The sequence below is a fragment of the Nothobranchius furzeri genome, chromosome 16, assembly GCF_043380555.1.
Source record: "Nothobranchius furzeri strain GRZ-AD chromosome 16, NfurGRZ-RIMD1, whole genome shotgun sequence".
NCBI lineage: Eukaryota > Metazoa > Chordata > Actinopteri > Cyprinodontiformes > Nothobranchiidae > Nothobranchius > Nothobranchius furzeri.
In genome coordinates, this window is record NC_091756.1 from 42086828 (window position 1) to 42114759 (window position 27932).

A 27932-nucleotide genomic window follows, 5' to 3' on the forward strand; every position below is an offset into this window, starting at 1 on the left:
CTGCTTTCTTCTTCTTGTCAGTGCTCCTGTGCTTTTGCCTTTCTTTTTTTTCTTCAATTTTCCATTTTGGTCTATGTTTTCCTCCTTTTAAACCTTTTACATTGTCTTTCCTTTTCTGCTTCCTTTTGATGTTTACCTTGAAAAATGACATCACTTTTGGAAGTGAAGATAACAGCTTTTTTAAAGCAAGCTGCTTCTTTCTCTTATTGGAGCCACTAGGATAACTCAATTTCATGCTTTATGTTTTGACTATCACTTCGAGTTTGTTACAAACGCTCCCGCCTCTCTTCTTTTTCTGCTTTCTCTTCTTCTTATTATTATTATTTATGGTCTTATGGCACTTGGCAAAAAACAATTTGGTGCATCACTGCCACCAACTGGATTGGAGTGGAATAACTATACATCACTTCTTGTTTGTGCATCAACATCTTAAAAGACTAGTCCATTGTGGCATCAACAAAGGGGTGCCAGCAGTCAGGGCTAATGGGCCCCCCAACATAAGGGGGCCCCAGGTGGCCGCCGACTGACCTATGCCTAATGGTAAAACCGCCACTGCTTACCTACTTACTTACCTACTTATATTGCTTTACGTGACATTTACATTTTCAAAATGCCCATTAAAACTTTTAGACAAGATGCTACTGGGCTAAGTCCATCGTTATTTATATTATTTAGCTTTATTAGTGTTTAAAATATTACTCTTAAAAGTTGAATATGGAACAAGTTATTTTTATTTTTTTTAAATAACTCCACGAGACATTTAGAGGTGCAGAGTGCAGGTACAGAATCACCTTTAAAAGCTATATTTTAAAAAAACAATCACATATTTATTTTGACGGTACAATACTGGGTTTGTGTTTACATCTACCAGCCAATAGAGGGCACCATTGAGGGTTGCCAAACAGTCCGCTCAGCACTGCAAGGCTGGCACTGTGGAAAATGGTGAGTCAAGCAGCTACTTCTGAACCTAGAAGATGTCATTATTCTTTTCAGAAGAGGAGCGACCATAAAAGATGTAAAACCAGAGTAAGTTTAGATGAAGCCTACAACAGATGGACCAATATTTTAAAAAAAGCCACTTATCAGCAGCGAAGCTGGTGTCCTGACAGTTGGAAACCTTGTTCTATTGTTGCAACTACAACCTCCATACATTAGATGTCACTTTGGTGCTCCTGTTCTATATTCCACATTTAAGGTCATAGACATAATAAATCAAACCATAAGTTATTAACTTTTAGTCATTGTGTATCTTGTTCCAAAAACCAATTCCAGATATTAAAAAAATCAGTTCTGATCAATTTTACATTTTAATTTGATGTTTTCTTTGTGCATTTAGCACCAAATGTAGGATGGGCTCATTTTGAAGTCAAAACAATCAAATGACCTCACAAATCTGATAGAACATGCAAAGATATGTGTGTTATTATATTGAATAGATTAAAATATTCATGCTGTTTATTCTTTAATGAACATTTTAATACAAAGCATTCTTTGTCCAAGCTTTTTCATTGCTTCTTTTAATAATACGTGTCTCAAAAACAACACACACACACACACACACACACACACACACACACACACACACACACACCTCTGGTTATTGCAGGTTTCAAAGACTTTCTCAGCAGAGCTCTGTCACAGAGCTGATTTAGTCTCATTCCAGCTGGCAAAGGCGGCTTTGGAGAAGCAGTCAAAGCAGTTATGACGACAGGCTTTTAGAGGAACTGATTAAAACTGCAACATTTTTATTTACCCATATGTGCATCAGCGGGCACTCAAATAAGCACAGCAGGTAAAAAGATGAAGCAGCTGTGAAATGAAGCAGCTGTGTTAACTGCACACATCTGCATCGGCTCACTGCTCCAGCTGCGGATGAAGTCATTAACCACTCAGGTGTGATGGCGTTTTAATTAAGTGTGGGTTAAATCTTGACTTTTCTGACCAAGGAAATCACTAAGCAAATGTCAGGTTTGCCAGTGGAATAAAGGATTACAAGACAGGGTGAAAGTCCAGGGGCCTCATTTAAAAAGCTTGCTTACGCACAAAAGGTCGGAAAACTGCGTAAGCAACTTTCCACGCAAACTTTGGGATTCATGAAAGACAACTTAGCGGAAAAATGTGCGCAACTTTAAATTGACTAAGGACCGTGCTTACACACATTTTGGACATGGAGATCACCTGCAGTACTGCTGCTGAGGATAAAATTATGAAATCTTGCAACATTATCACTTGTACTGCTTCGTTTTCACACAGAACAAGACCCCCCCACACGCACACACACACACGCACGCACACGCACACACACACACACACACACACACACAGCCTGAAGGGCAAAATACAGAATGCAGAATATTAGCAGGGGCACAGATTGAGACAGAATGTCAAGCGTCTGTGACAGTGTGTGTCCTGTCACTGTGACCCGATTGATCATGCACCCTGGCTAGCTGAACAGGGGAGATCTCCATTTGGCTGACTTTAATTTGGGAGTCTGGGGATCAAATCCCGATTGGACCATTGTTTTTATATCCGCCACAGATCTCTCTGAAGAATTCACAACATTGACGGCTTCAGCAACGCTGTGCCACTCCGTGGATTTTCTCTTATTTGTTTTGAAAAAATACTTCCATTCATTTCTCCACCTCACCCACAGGTACCTCAACTTCTGCTTCTGTGAAATTGCGCTTCCTTGATCTGCCTTGATCTACGGTCGCCATGCCATTGGCGGAGCGCTGCAACGGCCAGCTTATGTATATGCATGAGATCCACAAGGCACTCTATGTTGACTATTTATGGCAGTAAACGGGCATGGTGAGGGTGGGATATGACTAAAATGCAGCTGAGAAACATTCTCGTTAGTCTCCAATTTATGAAGTGGAGATTGCGTGCAGCTGTGCGTACTCCATGTTTGCTAGATCACAAACCTACTTAGCATAAGTACATTTATTTATTTATTTATTTTGCTGAGCTTAAGTACGGTTTTAGTAAGGATTCTACGTAATGTTTGATAAATGAGACCCCTGCTCTCACTTTAATAAAGCTCAGTGTTCTCCTTATAAACATACCAGAAAACAATAATTTACCTGAATCAATGCAGTCTTCCTGGTTTAAAAGTGCTGGAAATAATGTCCTTCTATTTTTTACAGTGTTTAATGCTTGCATAGATTTCCCAAGACTGTAAAGTTATGATCTAAGGAACGAAAAATCCTCATGTAATTTTGGAGCAACTCTGTTCCTCTCATGGGGCGTGTTCTTTATTTAAGAAGCCATGAAAGCTCTGGTGCAGGACTATTACAGATACAGCCAAGGAAAAGAGGAGATAGATCTTGGTGCCTGCACAAAGAAGCTAAATGTCACGGATGAAAAGGAGTTTGAAAATGTGTGGCACACACGAGCCTCAAAACTAAAGGTAGGGCTGTCACGGTTGAAGAATTCCCCCTGCGGTGATTCAGGGTGGCTTAATATTGCGGTGTGCGATATTATTGCAGCACTTTTTTATTGCAGTACTATCTAAACATAATGTTTACACATTTAAAAAAGGTTAAAAATTGCCGTGCCTTCTTTAATAACACTTTACTGAATGCAGATCAAAGGGCAGTAACAACACAGATCGCAGTAACGCTTGTTTCTCCGACAGTCGGAGTCCGACTGAACTTAAAAACAACAAAATTCAGGAGGTTAAACTTTTAAATGCAAATTTGGCTGCAGCATCTAACAAATAAGAAACAAGTCCCCATTTTGTTTAGTTGTTTAAAATCAAGCATAAAAAATTACATGTACCGGGCGCGCGCGCGCGCGCCGGGGGGCGGGCGCACTATCATTTCACTTTCACACACACGAATGACGGTGATTTATAGCTCGGTCACGTCCTTGTTACCTACAAGGAAAACCAGCATGTTAACTACGGTTTGAGAGAGGATCTGAGAGGGGCGGCAACATTTGCAGCAACACTGAAAAGCCTCTCGGATGGTGCGCTCGTTGCACTAACACACACGTACCTGCGTGCGACTCTGGCGAGCAAAGGGAATCTCCCGTTTGTTGCTCCACCATGTCACGGGGGTTTTCTTTAGGGTGGATGCATTCCTCCTGCAGGTAGCGAGTGAGCTCCAGCTCGGCTCAAACTCTCTTTGGGACGGCTGCAGAAGCAGTGCTTGTCCGGGACTTCAGCAGGTCTCCGAGCGTTTATTTATTTATTTATTTGCCGCTGGTGGCAGCTCTGTCTCGGCCAAGGACTCTGGCTGCGCAGCAGCTGACGTACTGAAAACCAAAGCGCTCCCACAGGAGCGAAGTAACGTTTCGTTTTGATACCAGTGCAGCCATCCTTCTCAACATGCATCATTGAGTTGAACCAAGTTCAGTAATCGCGGTGGCGCATGATGCAGCGCGGTGGGCTTCTTCATATCGCGATATTTCATTTTTGCGGTTACCGCGACAGCCCTAACTAAAGGAGGAATTTTTTTGCAGGAATATTTTTAGGATCCAAGAACCAAAGCAGCAACTTTTACATTGAGTCACACAACAGCTGAAGAATGTTTCTTGTGGATGAGGTGAACAGCAGCAGCTCAGGACAGGCACAACGAGCAAAGTGACAAACACAGCTGTCCTCCTCCTCAGTCCAAACAGGCTTCTGCTCGTGACAACTTTATGAATAAATAACGACACAACCCAAAAGATGCTTCATGCATTTTCATGCTGCTGGAGGTGCTCTGTTTCTTTGCAAAAAGGACACAAGTTTACTGGTGGTGGCTCTAAGTTTTGCACAACCGTTTATTGCTCTGTGGTGAATAAGAAAAAAGTCTACTCATCCCCTTGACTCACCTGCCTCATCTCTTTGTAACCATGATGCTTGAAGTCCAAGTCGTCAGTGGTTATGACTTCGTTACGTCTGTGGTAGTAATTATTTGGATCTGGAATCAGATCAGAAACAGTTATTGATCATTTTGTGATTCAAAGATGTGGATTCACTCCTTTTATGTAGAAGGATCTAGGCTCATGGGATCTTAACATTCCAATCTGGATGATTATTGGACTTTGGTGACAGGAGGTTTTAAAGTTTCCACTACAACGCTCACTTTCAGGAAGCTAAACTTAATCTGTAATTCCTCGTCTGGCATTGACGGATTATACAGTGACAGCTCAGCATTTTCTCTAAAGCAGAATTTCAGAAGGTATTCCAGATTCCCCTCACTGCCAAACCTCCACACATAAAACCAAAAGCAACACAGCATCCCTCATCCACGGCTAATCTCCGTTTGACACGAACCCCGTGTGTGTGTGTGTGTGTGTGTGTGTGTGTGTGTGTGTGTGTGTGTGTGTGTGTGTGTGTGTGTGTGTGTGTGTGTGTGTGTTTGTTTGTGTTTGCACTGCTCACACAAACCCGTCACCTGGCAAAGGACAGCCAAGGATCTCCACTCTCATACAGATGCTGCCGCTGTGGAACCAGGAGCATGGATTGACCCGGATGTATCGGGCAACCACAGGTGAAGGGAAGATGTTCCGGACTGGGATTTCTTTCTCTCTGTTTCCAAGGAATATCTACTGAGTCAAACACACGATGCATATCTGATCAAGCTTTAATTTTACAGCTGTAAATTAATAAATGAAGGGCATGAAGACAAGAACTGGTTTCATGCACCTGAACAATGTCAACTTTTACTCCCTGGGGGGTTCTTTGTAAATTTTAACACCCACGTCTAGAGTTCTTCTCCACCTTTTCTGGTAGTTTGAAAGGCCAACAGATCAGTTTGGCATTTGGCACAAAGGGTGGGTGTGTGGGTGGGAGGAAAGCTTGTAGCTAAGACTAAAATTACTGCAGGGGGCTTAATCACCCACACAGATGATATCACCAGACACCAGAGTGTGCACTTACACTAAACTTAGTTCACTAGATTGTAAAGCAAAGTATTTTTTTTAAAGAAAGAAATAGGAAAGATAATTCACACGACTGTCGGTCTATCCAGCTACATCAGGATAACAGGTTCTGAGCAGAAACTCTGAGAAGATGAGTTCCCATCTGTAGGAGAATCATTCATATTTACTATCACCTCACAGCTCATTAAGCTTGGAAATAAGCAGGTATCGAAATATCGAAATCTTCCTCTGCAATTCCTCTCAAGCAAGGATTCATTTTTCTTTTTGTTCCAATTAACCAGTAACCAGAGCTAGTTTGTAGCCCGTTAACAGGCTGTGAGAATGGAACTAGTGTTTTCTGTTGCTTTTGGATGTCAGAGGATGTAACTCACCAAGTCCTCAGAGCCATTCTTAAGGGTTACCCAGCTGTGGCTGTCGTTGCTGACCATGACCTTGTAAGATGTCACCCAGTCGCTCCTGTCCACATTGAGACAAAATCAGAGTCATACAAGAGAAAAATCAATATTTTCATGTTGAATTTAATGCATATAGAGCACTAAGGAGATCTAGCAGAAGTAGCTCAGTTCACATCCAAGCATGTTTAAAGCCTCCAAGGATGAAATCCTATTTACAAACATTACTTCTGGAAATAATAATAATAATAATACATTTTATTTCAACAACGCCTTTCTAAACACTCAAGGACACTTTACAGACAGAAATAAAATACACAACAATAAAAGATAGAACAGCATAAAACAAACAGACAGATTGGAGCAAAGAGAGTAACTATTGGAATGCTATATGGTACAGGTGGGTTTTGAGTCTGGTTTTAAAGAGAGTGAGGGAGTAAATGTTACGGAGGTCAGGAGGGAGTGAGTTCCAGAGCTGGGGAGCAGAGCGACTGAAGGCCCTGCTCCCCATAGTGACCAGACGGAAAGGTGGGACAGAGAGGTGGATGGAGGAGGAGGACCTGAGGGAACAGGTGGAAGTTGAAGGATGAAGGAGGTCTGAGAGGTACGGGGGAGCTAGATTATGGATGGCTTTGAATGTATATAGCAGAATTTTGAATTGGATTCTGGAAGTGACTGGGAGCCAGTGGAGCTGCTGAAGAACAGGGGTGATGTGGTGGAAGGAGGGAGTTCTGGTAATGATGCGGGCTGCCGAGTTCTGGAGAAGTTGGAGTTTACGAAGGGATTTGTGAGGAAGACCGAAGAGAAGAGAGTTGCAGTAGTCAATATGGGAAGTGATGAGGCTGTGGACAAGGATGACGACCGAGTGAGTAGTGAGGTAGGGGCGTAGGCGGTTAATGTTACGTGGATGGAAGTAGGTAGACCGGGTAATATTGTTTATGTGGGACTGGAAGGATAGTGAGGAGTCGAGAATGACACCCAGACTCTTGACCAGAGGGGAGGGGGAAACTAAGGAGTTGTCGACAGGAAGTGTAAAGCTGTGGATTTTGGATAGTAAGGATTTAGTGCCGACAAGTAACATTTCTGTTTTATCACTTTTAAGTTTGAAAAAGTTTGATGTGAACCAGTCTTTGATTTCAGATAAACAATTGATGAGGGAGGAAGGGGGGAGTGAAGAGGAGGGTTTGGAGGATACATAGAGCTGGGTGTCATCCGCGTAACAATGAAAATGGATGTCAAATTTACGGAAAATATTTCCTAGGGGAATAAGGTAAGTGATGAAAAGGAGTGGACTGAGAACAGAGCCTTGGGGGACGCCGATAGTGACAGGGAAGGGACGGGAAGTGAAGGATTTGAGTTGAATAAACTGAGTACGGCCAGAGAGATATGAACGGAACCAATCAAGCGGGGTATGAGAAATGCAGAGGGAAGACAATCTATGGAGGAGGATGGTGTGAGAGATAGTATCGATGGTATAAATAAGCAATTTATATTATAAAGTAATTTTTTTGCATTTACAGCAGCGCAGAATGAATAATTAAAGGGATTTTCAAAGGTTTTTTCCTTCCATCGTTTGAAAAGATTGATATATTTTATATTAAAATGTCATTTAGGAACAGCCCCTTATATTAGGCAAAAACACACAGAAATGTAAAATTCAACTGAAGTACTCTTCACTAATTATGTTTGTTCTCACTTTTCTCAGACTTTGTCATGATGTGAAGTTGTTTGTTAGGACCCAAATGCAGGAGAGAGCAGTCACAGGAAGCAAGTTACAATACAAAAAAACTGATTTATTTGAATAATGGAAGGTAGGAAGACAAGACGAGGACCTGACCCAGACCAGCACAAGCAGAGGGTTTAAATACATGAGGCTAATTAGTGAAACAGGTTAAGGAGGGGCAGGTGAGTTTAATCAACACGAACAAGGGAGACGAGACACCAGAGACTCAGGAGGGTACAGGAGCAGATCCTGACACTTTTGGGACCTCTAAAGATTCATAAATGTAGAATGGTAAATGGCCTGTATTTGATTTAGCGTCTTCTAGACTCCTGGAACCCCTCAAGGTGCTTTACAACACAAACAGTCATTCACCCATTCACACACATTCTCACACACACACACACACACACACACACACACACACACACACACACACACACACACACACACTCTCTCTCTCTCTCTCGCTCTCTCTCTCACACATGATCCACTCCCATTCCTTTCTTATCTGTTTGTATAAATAAACTCTGTGACCAGATGTTCGGGGCATTTGCCCTACACACTTGCCACAAAATCATGATTTGGTTGTATGTCTGCCTTATTGCTTCTTGTCCCTCTCTCTAGCCGCAGGAAATGGGTTTATTGATAAACATATTGATAAAATGTCTAACACATATTATAACTTTTTTTCATAAATTAAAATGGTCCTACTCTGAACCAAGCATGTTTATGAAGTTCTATGCACTAAATCCTTCTCACACAAAGTAATTTCAGCAGTTTTATACTTGTCAGTTTCAGTACCTTCCAGCTCCATTTTAGGGCTCTGTCATTTTAAGAAAAGAAGCTGGAGAGGGCCACAGCCACTCATCCCTCACTCTGGCTGCTATAAGCTAAGAAGCTCCAATATCCAGGAGGGGCTTGGAGTAGAGCTGCTGCTCTCCTAAAGGAGAGATGTGGTTGTGTGACGTCCTAAAAAGCGACCCCTTTCACTTTTATTTATAAATTAATTCATAGAATTTTAAAAAGATAGACCAAAATGCGAATAAGATCATAATATTGACAAAAATGTTCACTATCAAAAGTTAACAGTTATAATGTAGAGTTTAACATTGACTAACTGAGAAGGAAATACAAAAAAATGTAATGTAGAGCACTTATGATAAGGGCATCAATCATAAAACCATTTTAAATATTCTCCTTAAGAGTTTGCTAAATATATCTCATTCCATAATGTGGGCTAGGGCTCCACCCAGAGTGCTGCATAAATGTTTGGGAACCTCTTTTCTGGATGAAGACATCATTCCTGAGCTGGTCCAGCCCAGTAAGAATTCCCAGTTCTGTTAATTAAAACGCCGTTACAGGCAGGAGCTCCTGATCTGGCACTGCAGACAGCTACAAGCCCAACACAGAGCTGATTGCAGCATAAAAATTCCCTCTCAGGCATTGGTGTCTTCTGCACCTTCAGATAGCACTTGCCTTGAAGGCAAATCACAAAAATAGCTTATTAGATAATCCTCCTTGTCTCTCAAACTGTTCTGCAGCTTTCAGAAGAACGTGCACGATCCCTCTCCAATTACAGAACATAAAGGCCAAAAGTTGTCGATGTTTTTTCCAGGAAAGTTTGATGATAAAGGACTGAAGAAGATCCGGGGCTTAACGCACACACGCGCGCACACACGCGCGCGCGCACACACACGTGACACGCACTAGTCAACATCATATATGTCTTGTACCACATAATTTTTAATCTGAAGCTACATATTAAGCATATTCAGGGCAGAGTATTGTTCCTGTTAGTGTTTAGTGTGAGATTATAGTAAATATTCCCTTTCTTTCTAATTCACCTGACAAGCTAACTTTAGGCAAACCAGCTGCACAGCAAATATTTTCAAATAAGACTCACAAACCTGAGTCAACACCAGTCTCATCAAAGCTGGGGTTCTGTCGTTGTACTTTTTGCCTAAAAAACGTCCTTATGTCCATCTTCACTCATGCGTTTCAGGCAGAGTGTAGAAAAAACAGGCACTGAAGAAGAAGCCGGCTGCTGAAGGGCTTCTTCTTCAGTGGTGGAGGCTCAGGCAGGCTGTTTACAAACTACTGCCAGCTGCTCCCTCTCTGTTGGACTTTGGTACTGCATGTTACTTCCGCGATGATCCGGGGCTTTTCATGAAACATCCGGGGCTTCAGCCCAAGTAGCCGGGCCTAACGCTGCCCCTGTGATAAAGGATTAAGTTGGCTATGTTAAGGAATGAGAAAGTGCAATGAGATAAATGATATTGGTCTGTTGTGTCTCATTCTTTATTTTTTAATATTAGAAGAAAAAATATATTTTTATGGTTTTAATGTTAGTAAATGACAAATCTAATTTTCAGATTTATTTTTGTGTGTCACTGAATAGAAAACATTTCAAAGATTACCATTCTGGTCATTTAATTTTGTTAAATAATCTATGAAATAGCTAACTTCCTTCTCAGTGGTGGGCCTGATGTTGTTGTGTAGAAATGTAATGGTTACAAAGGTAACAGAACATTTCAAACGTCTAAAGGGCCGTACTAAAAATAGACATTTTCACAACTTTAATGTATTCCTCTTTTTGGATAATCACTGATTTGTGAAGCACAACCTAAAGGTTTAATGAATGTGAAAGAACCAATTAATCACAGCTAATGCCTCATAAATCATTTCTATGGCATTCCTCATCCAAAAAAGGATCCAAAAGCCATTCCAATAATCCAATCAGCACAAAAAAGCCAGTCAGTCAGACCTCTTCTGTCCTGCTTCTTGACACAGATTGTTTCTGTATAATATAGATCTCAAAGTTGGACAAAACTGAATTAAATGAATGCATCAGAGTGGTCTGAGGATTTTTTTTTTTTTGGCTCGGAGGCTTTCTAAGTGATTATATTTGTATTCACAACACATGTTCTGGAAAAAGGAAGATTTAAATTCATTTAGAAACAAATCAACTTTAGGATTTAATGGCTGAACCTTTTTCACCCTCTCAGGGTGAAAATACTTCAAAGCTCCGACAGATTGCCACCAGCAGTTTGATTGAGCGCTACACCTTGCATGGAACCATGCATGCTGACGTTTTTAAAGACATGAAGCATGGTTCCAGAAAACCATAGAAGAGTAGCATGCTTTACATCAAAACTGCAGAGTTGATAAATGATGTATGCAAGGTGTCATTTCTACTGCCAACAAGGAGGATTGATCTGTAGAGTAGACACTTTGTTCTTTTGTGCCTTTAACCATACATTCACTGGTGTTTTTGGCTTCAAAATAACACATATTTGATTTTTTTCATGTGTTATTTGTACAAACAAGGAGGATTAGTTTCAGTTTGTTAAGTATTATTTGAGGAAGGTAAGTCATTGAGGAATTTCCATCTTTACAAGTATTTTTTTCAACAACACACCAAAGTTGTATCAAAATATGTAGACAGATAATTATAACCCACTCATCATGTCCTCAGAAAACATTCTGTCCTTTATAACCTATTTTCCACACAAGAGTTAGAAGTTATGAAAAACTGAGTCTGCACTCAAATCAATCAAATCCATAAATCCGTAATCCTACTGAGAAGTTCAGAAAAAAAAACTTAAGTCAAACATAAACAAAGGTGTAGCGCCATCAGAGGCAAGACAGAAAAGCTTCATTTTTCTTTTCTGCGGTGTCAGATTATCCATCTGGTTTTGAAGGCAAATCAAACTCAGACTTCTGGAACAAAATTATTTGTATCTGTTTACCTCCAATACTCATGTCTGAGTTGTTTTAAATTAATGCTATAGGTAATTAGATACTTGGCAGTCAGTTTACTGAGTTTGGGCTTGTATTAGACGAGTAACAGGCGAGGCTCCGTGCATTTTATAACCATAGTTTTGTTGCTTTTAAAAAGATCTGGAATTCATTAAACTGGCAAAATCCATCATTTCTTTTTAGCATCAACTTGGAATAAAAAAAAGTTCTGTGCAACTTCCTACTCACGACCAGAGGGAGCTCCTGCCCTGAGTGATGACCCCGGTGAACCTTGTCAGCCTCCTGGCATCTACCTCAAACCACTGAAGGGGGTCATTTCTCCCAGCACACCAGGCCCCATCATACAGGTCATCTTCATAAAGGCCAGCCTGCAGGCCAGACACAGTCATGTCATGGTATAATTAAATCACATAGACATTATATTTTTTATTTACAACACAAAACCTGATTTTTTTTTTGACAAATTCAGTAGATAATGAAAAAAATCAATGAGATTTGCATTTGTTTATCCTTTTCCTTAAAATGTATATTGAGTACTATAAACATGATCTCTGGTATGACGGTACAACAGGTACAAGCTAATTCTTAATCTGGAAGAAATAAACAATTTAAAAAATACATACAATACTCACTGTTCTATAATGATTTGTTCTCTTTGAAGTAGAAATTCCTCCTTGTAACAGCATATCATTTAAATTTAGAACTGAATTTGACATAACAAAAGTGCATGAAGAAGTAATAGTGACATCCTGTCGTCAAATATGGGTACTGCGGTCAATGTTTCAAAACAAAGAGTGTTAAACACCTCTGGGAACTCCTTCAAGACTGTTGGAAAACCCTTTCAGGTGACCACCTCTTGAAGATCATCAAGAGAATACCAAGAGTGTACAAAGCAGTAATCAGAGCAAAGGGTGGCTATTTAGAAGAAATTTATTTTGTTTTCTGTTATTTCACCTTTTTTGGTAAAGTACATAGTTTTAATGCCTTTAGTGAGAATCTACCGATGTAAATGGTCATGAAAAATAAAGAAAGCACATTGAATGAAAAGATGTGTCCAAAATTTTGGCCTGTACTGTACATACGACAAAACACAACATTGAATTATATAGAACACAAACTATTTACCAAAACAAAAGTTTCCAGTTAAAACATCTTAATATGCAAAGAGTGCACACACAAGCTGCTGCAAAGTGTTTTTTACACTTGTCACATCTCGTGTAGAGCAGCACAAACATAGCCGGTGTGCTACCATTAAAGCCTTTTGTAACTATGGATTTTTTCTATACAGTTCATAGTTGTTGTGTTTTTTTTACTGCAATTGGAAAAAAAATAAGTTGAACATTAGGGTGAAAAAACACTGATCATAAATATTATCATTAACACATCATCTCAGACAGGAATTCAAGTATGTGACTTCAGCAAGCTGATGTGCTAAACCTACCTCCTGTAGCAATAGGGATTATTGTGGTGTATATTTATGTACCAAAGAAAAGAAAGATAATCCTAGTGAGCTTGTTCCACTCAATATTTGGTCTATCCAAATTTATTGTACAGGGATGGATGACATTTCCAAATACTGAAATTCCAAGGGAGTTCTGTTTAATGTTCTGTTAGTCGGGTAGCAAAATATTTCAACAAATTTAAATGACAAATTCATAATGTGTTGGATTTATTTCTACAGTTTGGTAGATCCAGGTTCAGGCTCTGTTTATCAACTATTCACTTCAAACTGGAAGATGGGGCTCTTCTATGCTTTATTTTCTGACATTGGTGTGTGTTTACCCTTGGTAATGTGAAATTAGACTTTTTGAGCAGAGAATAAAATGTCTAATTGGACTGTACTCACTTCTTGTATTTAGTACTCTACTTCTCTTATGACAGTAGTCACAAGATTTGAACATCTTAGGTGTGTTCAAGATTTGTTGATTTCTTTGGAGGTTTCTTTCACTAAGAGACATTTAAAGTCCACCAAGTTGGACAGAGCATCAGTGCACATTGTTCAGGCATTACCTGGGTTTAAGTTTAGATCCTGTTTGGTTCATTCAAGGACTGTTACAAAGTTTTACTAAAGCCATTCTTATACTTGTTGTGCTCTTTATTTGTGTGACATTTAAGTCTTCAACGGTGTGTGTGTGTGTGTGTGTGTGTGTGTGTGTGTGTGTGTGTGTGTGTGTGTGTGTGTGTGTGTGTGTGTGTGTGTGTGTGTGTGTGTGTGTTCTGTCTTCTTGATCCCCAGTGAGTCGTGGCGGATGGCTGCTTAAACTGAGCCAGGGTCCTCTGGAGGTTTTTTCCTGTTAAAAAGGAGTTTTCCTCTCCACTGTTGCTGCATGCTTGCTCAGTATGAGGATTGCTGTAAAGACGGGCTACGTTTACATGGGCAACTAAATGGTATGAATGCCCTGTTAGATCAAAATTTCTTCATGTAAACCGACGGTGTAAACATATCAGTTGGAATATTCCGATCCGATACGCACCAATCGGGATGAAATTCCATTCCGATTGAGAGAGGTTGTTTTGTCTGATAATCATTCCAGTTGACGTCCATGTACACACTCATTCAGATTCTTGGAGTAAAATAATGCCCACTGCGCATGTGTGCAATTTTGGCTTGCCGTCTTTACGCTTTTGCCGCCCAGGACATGTGGAAAATATGGCGGGAAGTAAACAGAAGTTATCCTGCTCTCCTCTCCTGTAGAGGAGCAGCAGTGTTACTACTAAACCTGTAGCTTAGTTAAAGAGATCAGTAAAAACAAAAGCATACAAGTAAAAATGCAAAGAATGTCCTTTACGAGCAAAAAAACATAAGTCAATGGACAAAGCTAGAGAATAGGAAAATAAAATGCGAGAGGAAAGACGTGCGGACAAGTATGGTGTTTGTTTACGATGTTTTCCCAGGAAAGACAACTCTGTGCATGCTCAGCCTATTTAATCTAACTGAATGCTTGGTGCATGTTTACTCACGACATGATTGGATCATTTCAGTTAGTGTCCATACAGAGATTTGGTATCTCCTATCCACCAAGATTTAAATCGGATGGGGGAAATTTGGCATATGCAAACGTGGCTAGTGACACCTGTCAGTGACTCGATGCAATTTGCTGGATTCCTTATTTAGAAGTGTTTTACTAATTGGCTTAATAAACTGAAATGTATTGGAATATTTACTTTGTGATGTGCCTTGAGACGACTCTTGTTAAGATTTAGCGCTATGTAAATGAACTAAATTGAATTGAATTGAATCCCTCTGGAAAAGCCTTATATTTGGGATTGCTGTTGTATTTTTGGATTTATTTTATGTAATTTCAGTAAACAATGCATGTTGTTGAGGTTGTTGGTGTTTTCTCTGCTGTATCTTGATATGAATATAGTTCTCCTAGAACTGAGCTTCTCCCAACAGGGGTGTGTCCAAGGAGTGGCCTGGGGTAGCAAATGCCACTCTTGAAATCTGACTGGCCACCCCAGGTGCCACCACACTGAATTCCCTTTAAATAGGCTTTGTCCACAAAAGGCTTGGGGTAAAAAAAATAAAATAAAAGCATAACCATTGGTGCCACCCATGCGCAAAGTAGTGCCTCAACTGGACCACCCCATTTTAAAAGATCCGGACACGCCACTGTCTCCCAAAAGTAAAATGAGCAAAAAACATTGAACAAAATGACTTGAGTCAACAAATCCACCTGTTGTTTCTGTATTTTTCCAGAGAGGGTCCATGTCTTCCTCTGGTTATTAAATTTGGACACACATGGATTCATATCCAGCAGACAACATATTTTTGTTTGGCTGTTTGTGGATTCCTGACTGCAATAAGAACATGTGTTGCTGTTGTGCAAGAGAAGCAGGTCGTGCTGGAAAAAATGAGGATTGTTGCAGATTGTGAGCAGCTTTAAACCTTTGAATCATGACTAACAGGAAATACCTTTTTTCCTTAAGATTTTTATTAAGTCCAATGATGTGATCTGGTTTGATTGCAACACTTTGTTTTGGGGTGTTTAAATAAGACATGAGCTGAAAGACGATAATGCAGCTGATGCTGACACTAAAAGATGCCGTCTCTTCTCCATTACATTCATTTTGCATTATGTTGAAAAAAATGACTCCAGAAAATGTTAAAGCCTCCAAGGCAAAGTCAAGTCTCCTTAAGGTATATTTGCAAGTTCAAACAAAACCTTGGCAAAGCTACAGCAGCTCTTACCTGAATGTTTAGGCGACCTCTGTGCGCTCCGAGGCCGTAGCGTTTTGTGGACGAAGCGTGAAGCTGGAAATCATCGATCTTTAATGTCTCCAGTCCTATTGGGGGGCATTCTGGGTGAAGAGAAAGACAAATTGCCCTGTTATCATAATGTTGTGTCATCAGATATGATACAGGTAGGACATTATGCACAATGGCATCTGAGTCAGGATTAATGTTTGTTTCTAGGGCCTTGAGCATTTGTGACCTGCAGATGTGCAAAAGTAGAAGAAATAAGCGGCGTTCACCACTCGTTATGCATCCATTTGGTCACTTTTGGCTTCAAAGAAGGAAAAATAAATGGTAGCAAAGGTTTTTCTTTTCTCCATGGTGTGATTTTTCATTCCCAGAATTGTAAAACTTGAGCCAACATAATGAAAATTTTAGCCTGTGATGAAGTCTTTGATATTTACACTCCTGTGAATTTTAAAATGTGTCAAGCATTGACGGTGATTAATGACTGTGCTGTGAATGCTTCATTTCAATAGATCTGCAACGCACCCCTATCAGAGCCATCAAGCCACAACCTGAAAACTTGAATTACAAAAGCTACATGATTATCCTTGAAGGGAGCAACTGGGGATTTACAGTAGCGTGGCTGTTAAACTGTCAAAGAATATTTAGTCTTTATGAAACTGATACAAAGTGATCACACAAAGATTTCAGAGGAAAAGAACGAACTGAAATTAATGAACTTCCCCATTAAGAATGTTTATACCCTGCTCTTTCTGTTATCTCTTGGAAAAAAAACAAAATTTTCTGTACCATGCTGAGGTTTTATATGATCAGCTGAACTCTATGAAAGTGAGGGAGGCTCAGACAAGCCAAATCATCTAGAAGATACTCGAGAGCTTATGATGGAGCATAATCTAATTAGATTACATTGAAAAACTGACAGCTAGAAAGGATTCATTTGAAGAGGTGAAGTTTTTGTTTCTGTGATAAACTGGAAAACTCTAAAACTTCCAAAGAGACGTTTAATGACTTGGTTTACAGCATTAATACCTCCAGAAAATGACCTTAAGCCTTTGAGAGGTAGTTTAGATTTTCAAGAAGCTGATTGTTTGCTGTATTTAAATCTTGCTCCGTGCAGTCATGAGTCATGTGCTAACCTTGATTTTAGACCAGGAACTCTTCTTGGGTAAAGATTTTAAATGATGCTATTTTACTGATAATTCAAACTGAACCGTGTCTGCTGAACTGTTTATACCCACACTCACCTATTCAGTTTGTTAAATTTACTAAGTCACCAAGAAATATCTCCAGGGATACCAGCCAATAAATATCACCAGCTGGTCTTTTAAATCCTACAACTTGGGTGGTGGAGATTTCCACTGACTCAACTTCACATCCCACTGATAGGAAGGGCTGAAGGATTTGGGTAGAAACATGGATTATTTATTATCTTTAATGCTACATTAAGATTGCATTGTTACACTAGAAAATGTTACAATCACCAGAGAATACCAAGTCAACAAATGGACATACACAGGTCTCAGTTGTATTTATTCAAAAAGAAAACACGTTTATCAAAATCAGACATCTCGCTTTTTGAAACATCTCTGCTAAAAATACCATCTCATTCCCTCTCTGGGGCATATATATCGGTCTAAATTATATTTTAAAAGTCAAAGTTGGCTTTTTCCAAAACTCTGTGGCATTGTTTTGACATTTATACACCCATTCTGGGCATTTTCAGTGGAGTACAGGGGTCAGCACATGCTACAATATAGCTGTACTCTAATACTGCCAGCGTTCAGGTTAAGAATCTAATCCCTCTGTGTGTGTGTTCTGACTTTCTTTGAGGTAATATAAGAACAATAGTAGATAAATTAAAATACCCAACAGGAAACGCCTGGCTCTCACCTGATCTAAGTTCTGATTGGTTCATATTTTGATCCAAACATCCGGTGGTAGAACATGAAATGTTAGTTGGTCACGTGTATTCTGTAAATCATGTTATGTTGATGATGACAACAATAAAGAGAAATGTGTTTTGTGTTCTTTTGTCACGTTTCCTATGAACACATTAAACCTACAGCTGATAACCTTTACTTATTATTACAGTTAGGTCTCCATATACAATATATGATATCCACAAGCACATGAGGATGTGTTTCAGCTGCTAACACGCACCAGAATTAAAATAAAACATTAAACAAGTATGAACTCTAATGCGATATCTTCATCCATCGTCACCCCCGAGCTACACATGTAGGGAAATCTGTCCGACTTAAACGCCGGCTTTCAGCCACTCCCCCTGCTGCTTCCGTCTGCTCTCGTCTGTTTTCCAGGCGAGGCACAGCTCAACTCGAACACGGCCTAGGTTTGTGTCAGAACTTCTGGTTTTGCTTTGAGCAGAGCAAAACAGAGCAGGGCCTTTTGGGTCAGAAATGGACAATTCATCCCGCTACACTATTAAAACATGGATGGATGAGAATTTTCTACAGCTGAATGAAGATAAGACTGAGATCTTCATCTGTGGCCAAGACAAGCTGGTTCCCAAAGTCAGAGACTCTCTTGGTCAGCTTGCATCTCACACCAAACCCTGAGGACTCGTTGGTATGACCTTTGACCCAGCTCTCACCCTGGATTCTCATGTCAGTTCTCTTGTTCGTTCTTCCTTCTTCCACCTCCGGAACACTGCAAAGCTGAGTCCCATTCTGCCCCGCTCTGAACTTGAGACAGTCACCCACACCTTCATCTCCTCACGCTTAGACTACTGTGACTCTCTTTTCTCGTGTCTGAGCAGAACCTCCCTGAACCGTCTACAGGTGGTTCAGAATGCCTGTGCTCGGCTTCTGACCAAGTCCTCCAAACACACCCACATCACCCCGCTTCTCCTCCAGCTTCACTGGCTGCCAGTCAACTTCAGGGTTCATTTCAAGATCCTGGTTCTGGTCTATAGGGCCTTACATGGACAAGCACCATCTTACATTGGTGAGCTTCTTAGTCCCTATACCCCCAGCAGGTCCCTGAGGTCCAGTGATCAAAGCCTACTGGTTGTGCAGCACCAGGCTAAAGACCAAAGGTGACAGATCATTTGCTGCTGTGGCCCCCAGACTCTGGAACTCTCTCCCCCTGAGCCTGAGTTCAGTGGACACAGTGGTCTCCTTTAAAAAGCAGCTAAAAACTCACTTGTTCAAGCTGGTTTTGGTGTGACCTTCATCACCACCCTCTCCTCTTCCTGCTCTTTTTCTGCCTTTCCCGAGATCAACTGATTTCCCTCTTTCCTATTCATTTTCTCTCTCCCTTTCCTCACATTTTTTTCTTTTCTCCTTTTAAACATATTTTTAATCATTTTTCAAATATTTTTATACTTTAATTATTATTATTTATTTTTTGTGTTTGTGAAGCACCTCATGATTTTTATCTTGAGATGCGCAATATTAAAGCCCGTCTTCTTATTCTTCTAACATCAGCACAACTCCGACGATGGCTATAGTAATTAGCTGAAACGTTAGCAAAACAAGGTAAAGAACAACTCCTTTTTCTGTGATGCAAGCTGACTAAATACACAGAATTAATGAACAGAAGTGTCATGTTGTGGGGCAAGAGTCTAACCCAGGACAAGCAGAATCAGAGTCAGAGTCGGGTTGTTTGAAAAAATAATAATATTTATTGACAAAACGATGAACTAAGAGCGCACTGGAAAACCAGCGGGTGCAGAAACGGGAAGCAGCGTCTAGAGGGGAGAGGAACAGGGGTGATTATGGAAGTAGTAGTATGGCAGGGGAATTGTGGACGGAGGGACTTACGGCTTAGAGAGACGAGACGTGTGTGGGAGGGATGAGCCGGGGTAAGTCCAGGGAATGAATGTAGAGCGGTTGAGGTGAATGGTGAAATTGGATCCGGACCAGGGTGGTTCTGGAGAGGGAGCGAGAGGTGGAGGAGATCGGGTCGGCACTTGGAGGAGGGTGAACCAGGAGACGAACCAGAGAATAATCCAAAACGGCGTCTGGAAAAATCTTGATGGTAATCCAGACCTGAGGTGAGTAAATCCATAAAAAGTATCAATCCAAGTCACGAGAGAAAAACACACTAGAGAAACTAGAGCTAGAGATAAGCAAGGGCTAGAAACTACCAGTCAGTGGCAATCATCCGCCGTTGAGTCATGTCCACCTTCTTCCTTATAAAACGGCCCGCTGATCAGCTGATTAGAAACAGCTGTTGCTCCCTCTCCTGAAACCAAGCACTCAGAAATCGTGAGAAGATAAGAAGAGTACTCACCCCGGCTCATGACAGTACCCCCCCCCCCACCCCACCCCACCCCCACCCCCCAACGGACACCCCCTGGCGTCCCAGCTGAGGCAGCCTCGAACTCCCGGATGGGTCCTCAATGAACGAACGCGGCACCCATGACCGCTCTTTGGGACCGTAGCCCTCCCAGTCGACGAGGTACTGGACTCCTCTGCCCCGACAACGAGAGGCCAGGATCTTGTTGACCGTGTAGACCAGACCACCCTTGTATAGTCGAGCAGGAGGAGGAGGAGCTGGAGCAGGACAGAGGACTGGAGACCACAGGCTTGACCAGCGACACATGAAAAACCGGATGCACACGCAGGGAGAGGGGAAGGTCCAGACGAACCATAGTGGGAGAGGGTACATCCCAAACCTTGAAGGGGCCAATGAAGTGAGGAGATAACTTGCGGGATGAAGCCTTTAAAGGGATGTCCTTAGAAGAAAGCCAGACCCTCTGTCCAGGTGTGTAAACCGGAGCCGGACGCCGCCGGCGGTCTGCCAACTGTTTTTTCCTGAGAGCCGTTCGGTCCAGTGCTGCCCTGGTGGAGGCCCAGGCACGGCTGGCACCACGGAGGAATTGAGGTACGGAGGAAACAGACGTTTGCTGTGGAAAAAGTGAAGTGGAAAATCCGAGAGATGACTCAAAAGGTGACTGACCTGTGGCGGAGGATATATGGCTATTGTGTGCATATTCAACCCAAGGAAGGTGAGTACTCCAGGAGGATGGATGAGACGAGCAGACACAGTGCAGCATGGCACCCAGCTCCTGGTTCATCCGCTCACACTGTCCATTGGTCTGGGGGTGATGTCCCGAGTTGAGAGCCACCTTAGCTCCTAGGGCCTCCGCAAATTCCTTCCACACTCTGGAGACAAATTGCGGACCACGGTCGGACAGGATTTCCTCTGGGATGCCATGGAGATGGAGGACGTGCTTTACCAGGAGCTGTGCTGTGTCTGCGGAGGAGGGAAGAGATTTGAGTGGGACCAGGTGACAAGCTTTAGAAAATCGGTCGACAATGGTGAGAATCGTGGTGAAACCGTTAGAACTAAGCAGACCACATACGAAGTCCAAGGCTATGTGAGACCAGGGGCGAGATGGAGTGGGTAGTGGATGGAGAAGACGGGCTGGGAGGCGATGGTCACCCTTTTGTTGTGAGCAGGTATGAGATATAGCTCTTGGTGTCTTTGAAGATGGAGGGCCACCAGAAGGTCCGTCTTATCAGTGCCACGGTTCGACCTACTCCTGGATGTATGGAAAATTTGCCAGTGTGTGCCCAGTGTATTACCTTACTCCGCATGGACTGAGGTACGAACAGCTTCCCCGGAGGACCATGGTTGGGACCGGGGTCCCTCCTTTGAGCCTCCAAAACCTGGTCTCTGATCTCCCACGTAACACTTCCGAGGACACAGTCAGGAGGTAGAATGGTAGCAGGCTCGGCTTCCTGATCAGGAGCGTATTGTCTGGACAGGGCGTCTGGCTTGGTGTTCTTGGAACCGGGGCGATAAGAGATCTGGAAGTTGAATCATGAGAAGAAAAGAGACCAACGGTACTGGCATGGATTTAATTGTTTGGCTTCTTTAAGATAAACCAAGTTCTTGTGGTCGGTCCAGATGATGAATGGGTTCTCCGCCCCTCCAGCCAATGCCTCCATTCCTCAATTGCAAGTTTTACCACCAGTAATTCACGATCACCCACATCGTAGCGACTTTCAGCTGGGGTAAGTCGGCGCAAGAAGAAGGCACATGGGTGGAGGCGTTGATCCTTGTCCGATACTTGAGATAACAGCACCCACTCCTGTGTCTGAAGCATCCACTTCCAGCGTGAATTGTCGCTGAGGGTCCGGACGGTTCAGGATGGGGCATTGGAGAACTTCTCCTTCAGAGTTCGGAAAGCAGATTCGGCTTTTGAGGACCATACAAAAGGCTTATTTACTGAGGTGAGACTGGTAAGTGGGGCTGCAGTCTGACTATAGTTTCTTATAAATCTACGATAAAAATTAGCAAAGCCCAAAAACCTCTGAAGTTGTTTTCTGGTCGATGGAGTGGGCCATTCCTTTACTGCTTTGACCTTCTCTGGATCTGCCTTCAAACGCCCACTCTCAATGACGTAACCTAAAAATTTAACTGTGGTGACATGAAACTCGCATTTCTCAGTTTTAACATAAAGTCTGTTTTCGTGGAAACGCTAAGTACAGCTCTCACGTGTTGGGTGTGCTCTTTCATGGTCTTTGAGAAGATCAAAATGTCATCCAGATAAACTGTTACAAACTTGTTAGAAAAATCACTCAGAACCGAGTTCACTAGAGATTGAAATACAGCGGGAGCGTTTGTTAATCCGAATGGCATTACCAGGTATTCAAAATGTCCCAGTGGAGTCTTGAATGCAGTCTTCCACTCGTCCCCCTCCCTTACCTTCACCAGAAGGTAGGCGTTCCTGAGATCGAGCTGGCTGAAAATGGCTACATCCTGGATAGGTTCAAAAGTGGAGGAGAGTAGAGGCAGTGGATATTTATTGTGAATGGTGATCTGGTTCAAATCTCTATAGTCTATGCAGGGTCTCAGCGTTCCTTCCTTCTTGGGCACAAAAAAGAACCCAGCACCCAGGGGGGAAGAGGAAGGTAGAATGGTTCCTGCGGCAAGACAATCCTGGATATACAGTACTTCTCCATGCTCTCCCTCTCAGGCTTGGAGAGATCATAGAGACGGCTAGATAGCTAGATGGCAGTGAAGCCCCAGGTAACAAGTCGATGGCGCAATCGAAGGGCCTGTGTGGAGGCAGAGAAGATGCGCGATCTTCACTAAAAACCAGCTTGAGGTCGTGGTAGATCTGAGGGACAGAAGATAGATCACGATCAATATTCTCCATAGGAGGAGCAGGAGGACTGCGTGTGAGCGAGGTGGCCGATTTTAAACACGTTTGGGAACATTCAGGACTCCATCCTAAAATCTTGTTGTCTCTCCAGTCCAGGATGGGGTTGTGGCGAACAACCACGAATGTCCCAAAACTAGTGGCGACTGGGGAGAGGGAAACACATAAAAACTCAATGTCTCTGAGTGATTACCTGACACCAACAGGCGGATGGGTACAGTCTGGTGGGTGATTGTGGACAGACCTCGGTTATCCAGTGAGGAGACAGATAGTGGTTTAGACAACCTGGTAGAGGGAATCCTCCACTTTGTCACCAGCTGAGGGTCTAAAAGGGATTAGACTGTTTAGAAACAGCTGTTGCTCCCTCTCCTGAAACCAAGCACTCAGAGGTCGTGAGAAGATGAGAAGAGTACTCACCCCGGCTCATGACAAGAAGAACTTCAAGCTATTGTTTTGAAAGTGGTTTCAGTGATTCTTGAGGAAGAAACTTTACCAACTTTACATCTGACCACACTCTTCAGGCTAGGAAGTGTGCTTAACAATTTTGTGGGGTGGTTAGGTTCACAAGATGGAGGTCTCTACCTGCTTTGCAACTGCTAGCTCTATAATCTGCTGATAGCTAATATAAAGGCTAGCAGTTAGCTTTTTCTGTTCGCCAGCCATTGGCACCATTGGCTGGAAGTAAAGTAAATGAGTAGGCTAATGTCTTTGGAGGCAAAACAATGAGCAAGCAGTGCTCTTTGAGAGCAGCTCTAACAGCACATTACATTTTAACTACCTTTGACCAAGCAGTGTTGTGTTAAACGCACAGCATTTTCCCCACGCAACTAAAGTTCAGAGTCAAACTGGCAGAACATTGATTTAACGTGAGGCCAAGGCTGATGCCTTCCCCGGAGCTAGCTGCTAGCAAATAGTACTGACGCTCACGCTACCTGCCAATCAAATATAATTATTAATAATTTCAAGCATTTAATTACATCTAAATAGAAGAGTTTCAAAATTATTCACCATCAGAGTTGTCATGACTGTAAACTAGACCTATTAAAGGCCCACTTGGCAAATTGCTTGCTTTTAGCACCCCCTGGTGTCCATTGTTCATTATTTGTGGTCAAACCAAGAGCAAAATCTGTGCATTTGTCTTTTTCACACCTTAATCTAACAGCTGAAATTTATCCCCAGGGTTCATTTGTTTCTACATGAGTGACTCATCACTAAATTAAACAAATCAGCTAGGAAACGGGCTGGAAACAGAGCGGCCTGCCAGACTGAAGTTGCAAATTCGATATTCTGGCTGCCATCAGAGGAGGGAGAGCTTGACATTTCATTAGGTAATTTTAGCACATACTGGGTCAAGAAAATTATTTAAAATATGAATGAATTGCAAGTTATGGTTTTAAAATTAAAATGTTTTCTGTACCAGGCTGTAAACATGTTTAGTGCTGCTGTGAAATTAGCATTTTTAACATGGGAGTCAATGAGGATTTGCTCATTTCTGGTGCCAGGCCCTTGCAAATGAGGGAGGAACCGCAACTTTTGTTCCTTCCGTGTTGGCATCACCTTTGGGGTCCTCAGGTTCTCCTTTTGGGGAAATGTTTGTATTGCTGCTTTAATTTATGCAGGTTAACTTCAGGGATTAAGAGGAATTATGGACATAACACTAGCAAGACAGTATTTTCAATAATGGCTCTAACTACAAGAGGGGTCAGATAGATTAGTAAAGACTTTCATGACTTTTCAGGATACAATTGTAGGAATAGCATACGTATTTATTTTGGGTGCTTTTAAAGAAAGACCTGATTGGTCTTTGAATGTTTTAACAGAAGATTTAGGATTCTATGTTTATTCAGGGATTGTAAGACACTTCGTATCAGTTCAGACAGAGTCAAGTTTATAAAAATAACAAATTTATTTTCTAAACAATTAAAAACATGACAACTAGGAAACACTTTATGTGATGAATGAATCTACATGGATGGAATGTGAGATGTGATGATGTGCGGTGCATAATTTGTAAATCAAACGTTCCTGGAACGCAAATACTGACGTCAAACCAAAGTTCACTAAAGGCAAAACAAATGCCGGAACACGGTGGTGGGGGGGGGGGTTAAAATTGCGCCCACATTTTCCAAGTTAACTTACATCTCTTCAGTGGTAGACTGGTAATCGGGAGAAACGGGAGATTTCCCGGTGGCCTGGCCATTAAACTGGCCCGCTCAGTGATTGCCGGTCATGACGAGCATAATATCTAAATGAGCAATCCGTCATGCAGCTCATCAGGGCATCTGTTGTCCTGATGCTCGCACAAACGGAGCAAACTTTCTCGGGGTCTAGCAAAGTGAGGCAGACACCCACCACCCCAGAGCGGCCACAGCACCACCACACCTTTGGCCCCAGAGGCAAAATGGACCTAGACGGACCAGGAAAGGTGGAGCAGAAAAGGAGAGATTGAAAAAGAAGAAAGCTCTGGCCACAGATGCATGTCCAGGCTGGCCTGTATGTGGTCATGTTGGGAGAACTGGTTTAAGGTGGAGTTTTTGGGCCAGTTTAATTATCGGGCAGCGAGCAATGCTGGGCACGTGGGGTGGGTTGGGGAGGGAGAAACAGCAGCTGTCAGTAACATATTATGATGATCAAGTTCTGATGATCAGATCATCAGACTCATCCTTTAGGGACAGAGCAGTGCACTTGACCGGTACCAGCACCGCCGCCACTTCTAAAAATAACCTTTCAGCATGCCAGTACTTTTTCTAGGGTATAGTGCATACTGGTAAATTTTCCAGGCATTCATCAGTCGAAATCTCAGAGATTTTTGAAAAGATATCTGTGTGTCCTCTAACATCAGTAGTCCACAGTCTGGCACGAGATCCATGAAGGGCCGCATTTTGCACAAAAGGCGCATCACTGCCGCGAGGTGCACCGCACGTCACCATCAGTTCAGGCAGAGGAGAGAAATTAAAACTGTTTCCCCACACCGTACACATTCCCACAATGACTGACAGCAGCATCAGCTGACCAACCAGTGGTTAAACAATCTGACGGGCAGGTACATACATGGAGGAGAAACGGTTTCTAAACGGAAATATGGATCATGAGCAAACACAAGACATAAACGGAGTGTGCTTCACTTGAAATTTTGTGGCCATAAACATCCAGCTGCTGCTGATCATGAGACAGATGAGATGATAATTCTGAATTGGGCTGATCTGGATTAGATTTCACATCAGCCCTGATGATCATTTATGACATTTCTTGTTAAATGCATAAACCTTCACCTCTGGCTTATTTTGTCTTTGGTAGCCTTTAAACCCCTATTATTATTATTGGTGTTTATATGAATTTTATGAGGAAAACATCCATATATACTGGTCTGCCAGTATATATGGATGTCAGAGATGTGTGCATCTGCAAAAGGCTTCTTCCATTGTTGAGGCTGTCCATTTAATCTGCGCATACTATGTTGTAAACCTAAATGACAATAATGATGCAGTCATTTAGCAATGAAGAGACCCCCCCCCCCAACAACACCACACACACACACACACACACACACACACACACACACACACACACACACACACACACACTTTTTATGTCTCTGCTTGTAGTGTGATTCTCTTGACCCAGACCCTCGTATCTGGTACCTGTTAGTCTTAAGTTCAGGTGATGATGGTGTCTGGCCTATTTCATCTGATGTGCAGGAGGCACGTTTAACAGAATAAAATAGAATTTCAGTTTATGCAACTTAAGCAGAGATTATAGCAGCAGAACACAAATATTTATATCTTAGAGGAAAGAATCAGGGCACATGTGAAGTTTTAATTGAGTTGTTTTACACTTTTCCATCAGCAGGCGCCCAACCTGACCCACTTTTAGTGTTTAGCGTGAATTGGGCGGTGGCCTGGGATGGTTTCAAAATTTCCGGCCTGAATTTATGTCCCAGTCTGCCCCCCCTCCCTCTGCACAGCGGCCGCAAACTGATACGCATGCAGCCTCTCAGAGTTCCTACTTATCTAAACATTGAAAAAATTATTTCATTTTCTGTTCCTCACTTCTGATTACCTTCAATGTTGTCTGTTGCAACCACCAGGTACAAAAAGGAACTTGTTTTTTATGTATTTTTCTGTCCTTTCTCTATTATCTTCCTGCATCTCCTCTCAACCTTAAAGAAAAACTGTTACCTGGCTTCATATATATTCACCTTATGAGTTACTTTTGAACTGCAGTTCAAAAAGATCTACCGACCGCAAAAATAGCAGAGTGCGAGCTGACCGCACCGGTGAGTTGAATTCACCAGAGGATGAAACAGGTGATACGCTCTGCACTGCAGCAGCGAAACGCATCAGGCACAAGGCATGAAAGGATATGAGCCGACATAAACAATTGTGTGTTACATTTGTTTTTGAGGTGGAGACACTTTGATAATGTTGCTGTGGCCGTGCTCAGGACGCACCTGTCTGGAGCGCGTCAATGATCAGAGCGCTGCGCCTCTCAGCTCTAAATAATCCCCAGAGAGTCCACATAGATAATGTAATATAAGTAGAACCAGGATCGTTTCGGACTCCCCCTGGGTGGGTTGAGGGCTTCCAGGCGCTCCCTAGCTCACCCGTAATTCGAATCCTGCGTATAGCACAAGTTTGTCGCATGAGTTGCCGGAAGATAGTTCCCGGATCTTGTTCCGGCAAGATCCAGCTCAAATTAAGCCCTGATGATGCGTGAATATGATGTTATCAGAACCCTCATATCTGAAGAAACTGAGTTCTGAGTGGGAATGAATTTTGTCTGCTATAAACTATAGTGATGGTTTATAAAACCACATCAGACGCAATCTGTCGAGTCTGCGTACCAGCT

The 27932-nt window shown here is 42.2% G+C and overlaps 1 protein-coding gene across 1 annotated transcript in view; it reads right to left on the reverse strand.

The window, feature by feature from the left end:
- Positions 1 to 27932, reverse strand: part of cpxm2 (carboxypeptidase X (M14 family), member 2) — a 57417-nt gene that overhangs the window by 15539 nt on the left and 13946 nt on the right. Inside the window, exons 3-7 of the mRNA XM_015962983.3 lie at positions 15938 to 16047; positions 11974 to 12113; positions 6243 to 6327; positions 5385 to 5535; positions 4819 to 4907 (exon numbers count right to left, since the gene is read on the reverse strand). Of these exons, the coding sequence (XP_015818469.3) occupies positions 4819 to 4907; positions 5385 to 5535; positions 6243 to 6327; positions 11974 to 12113; positions 15938 to 16047 (575 nt within the window). The remainder of the gene's footprint in view (positions 1 to 4818; positions 4908 to 5384; positions 5536 to 6242; positions 6328 to 11973; positions 12114 to 15937; positions 16048 to 27932) is intronic.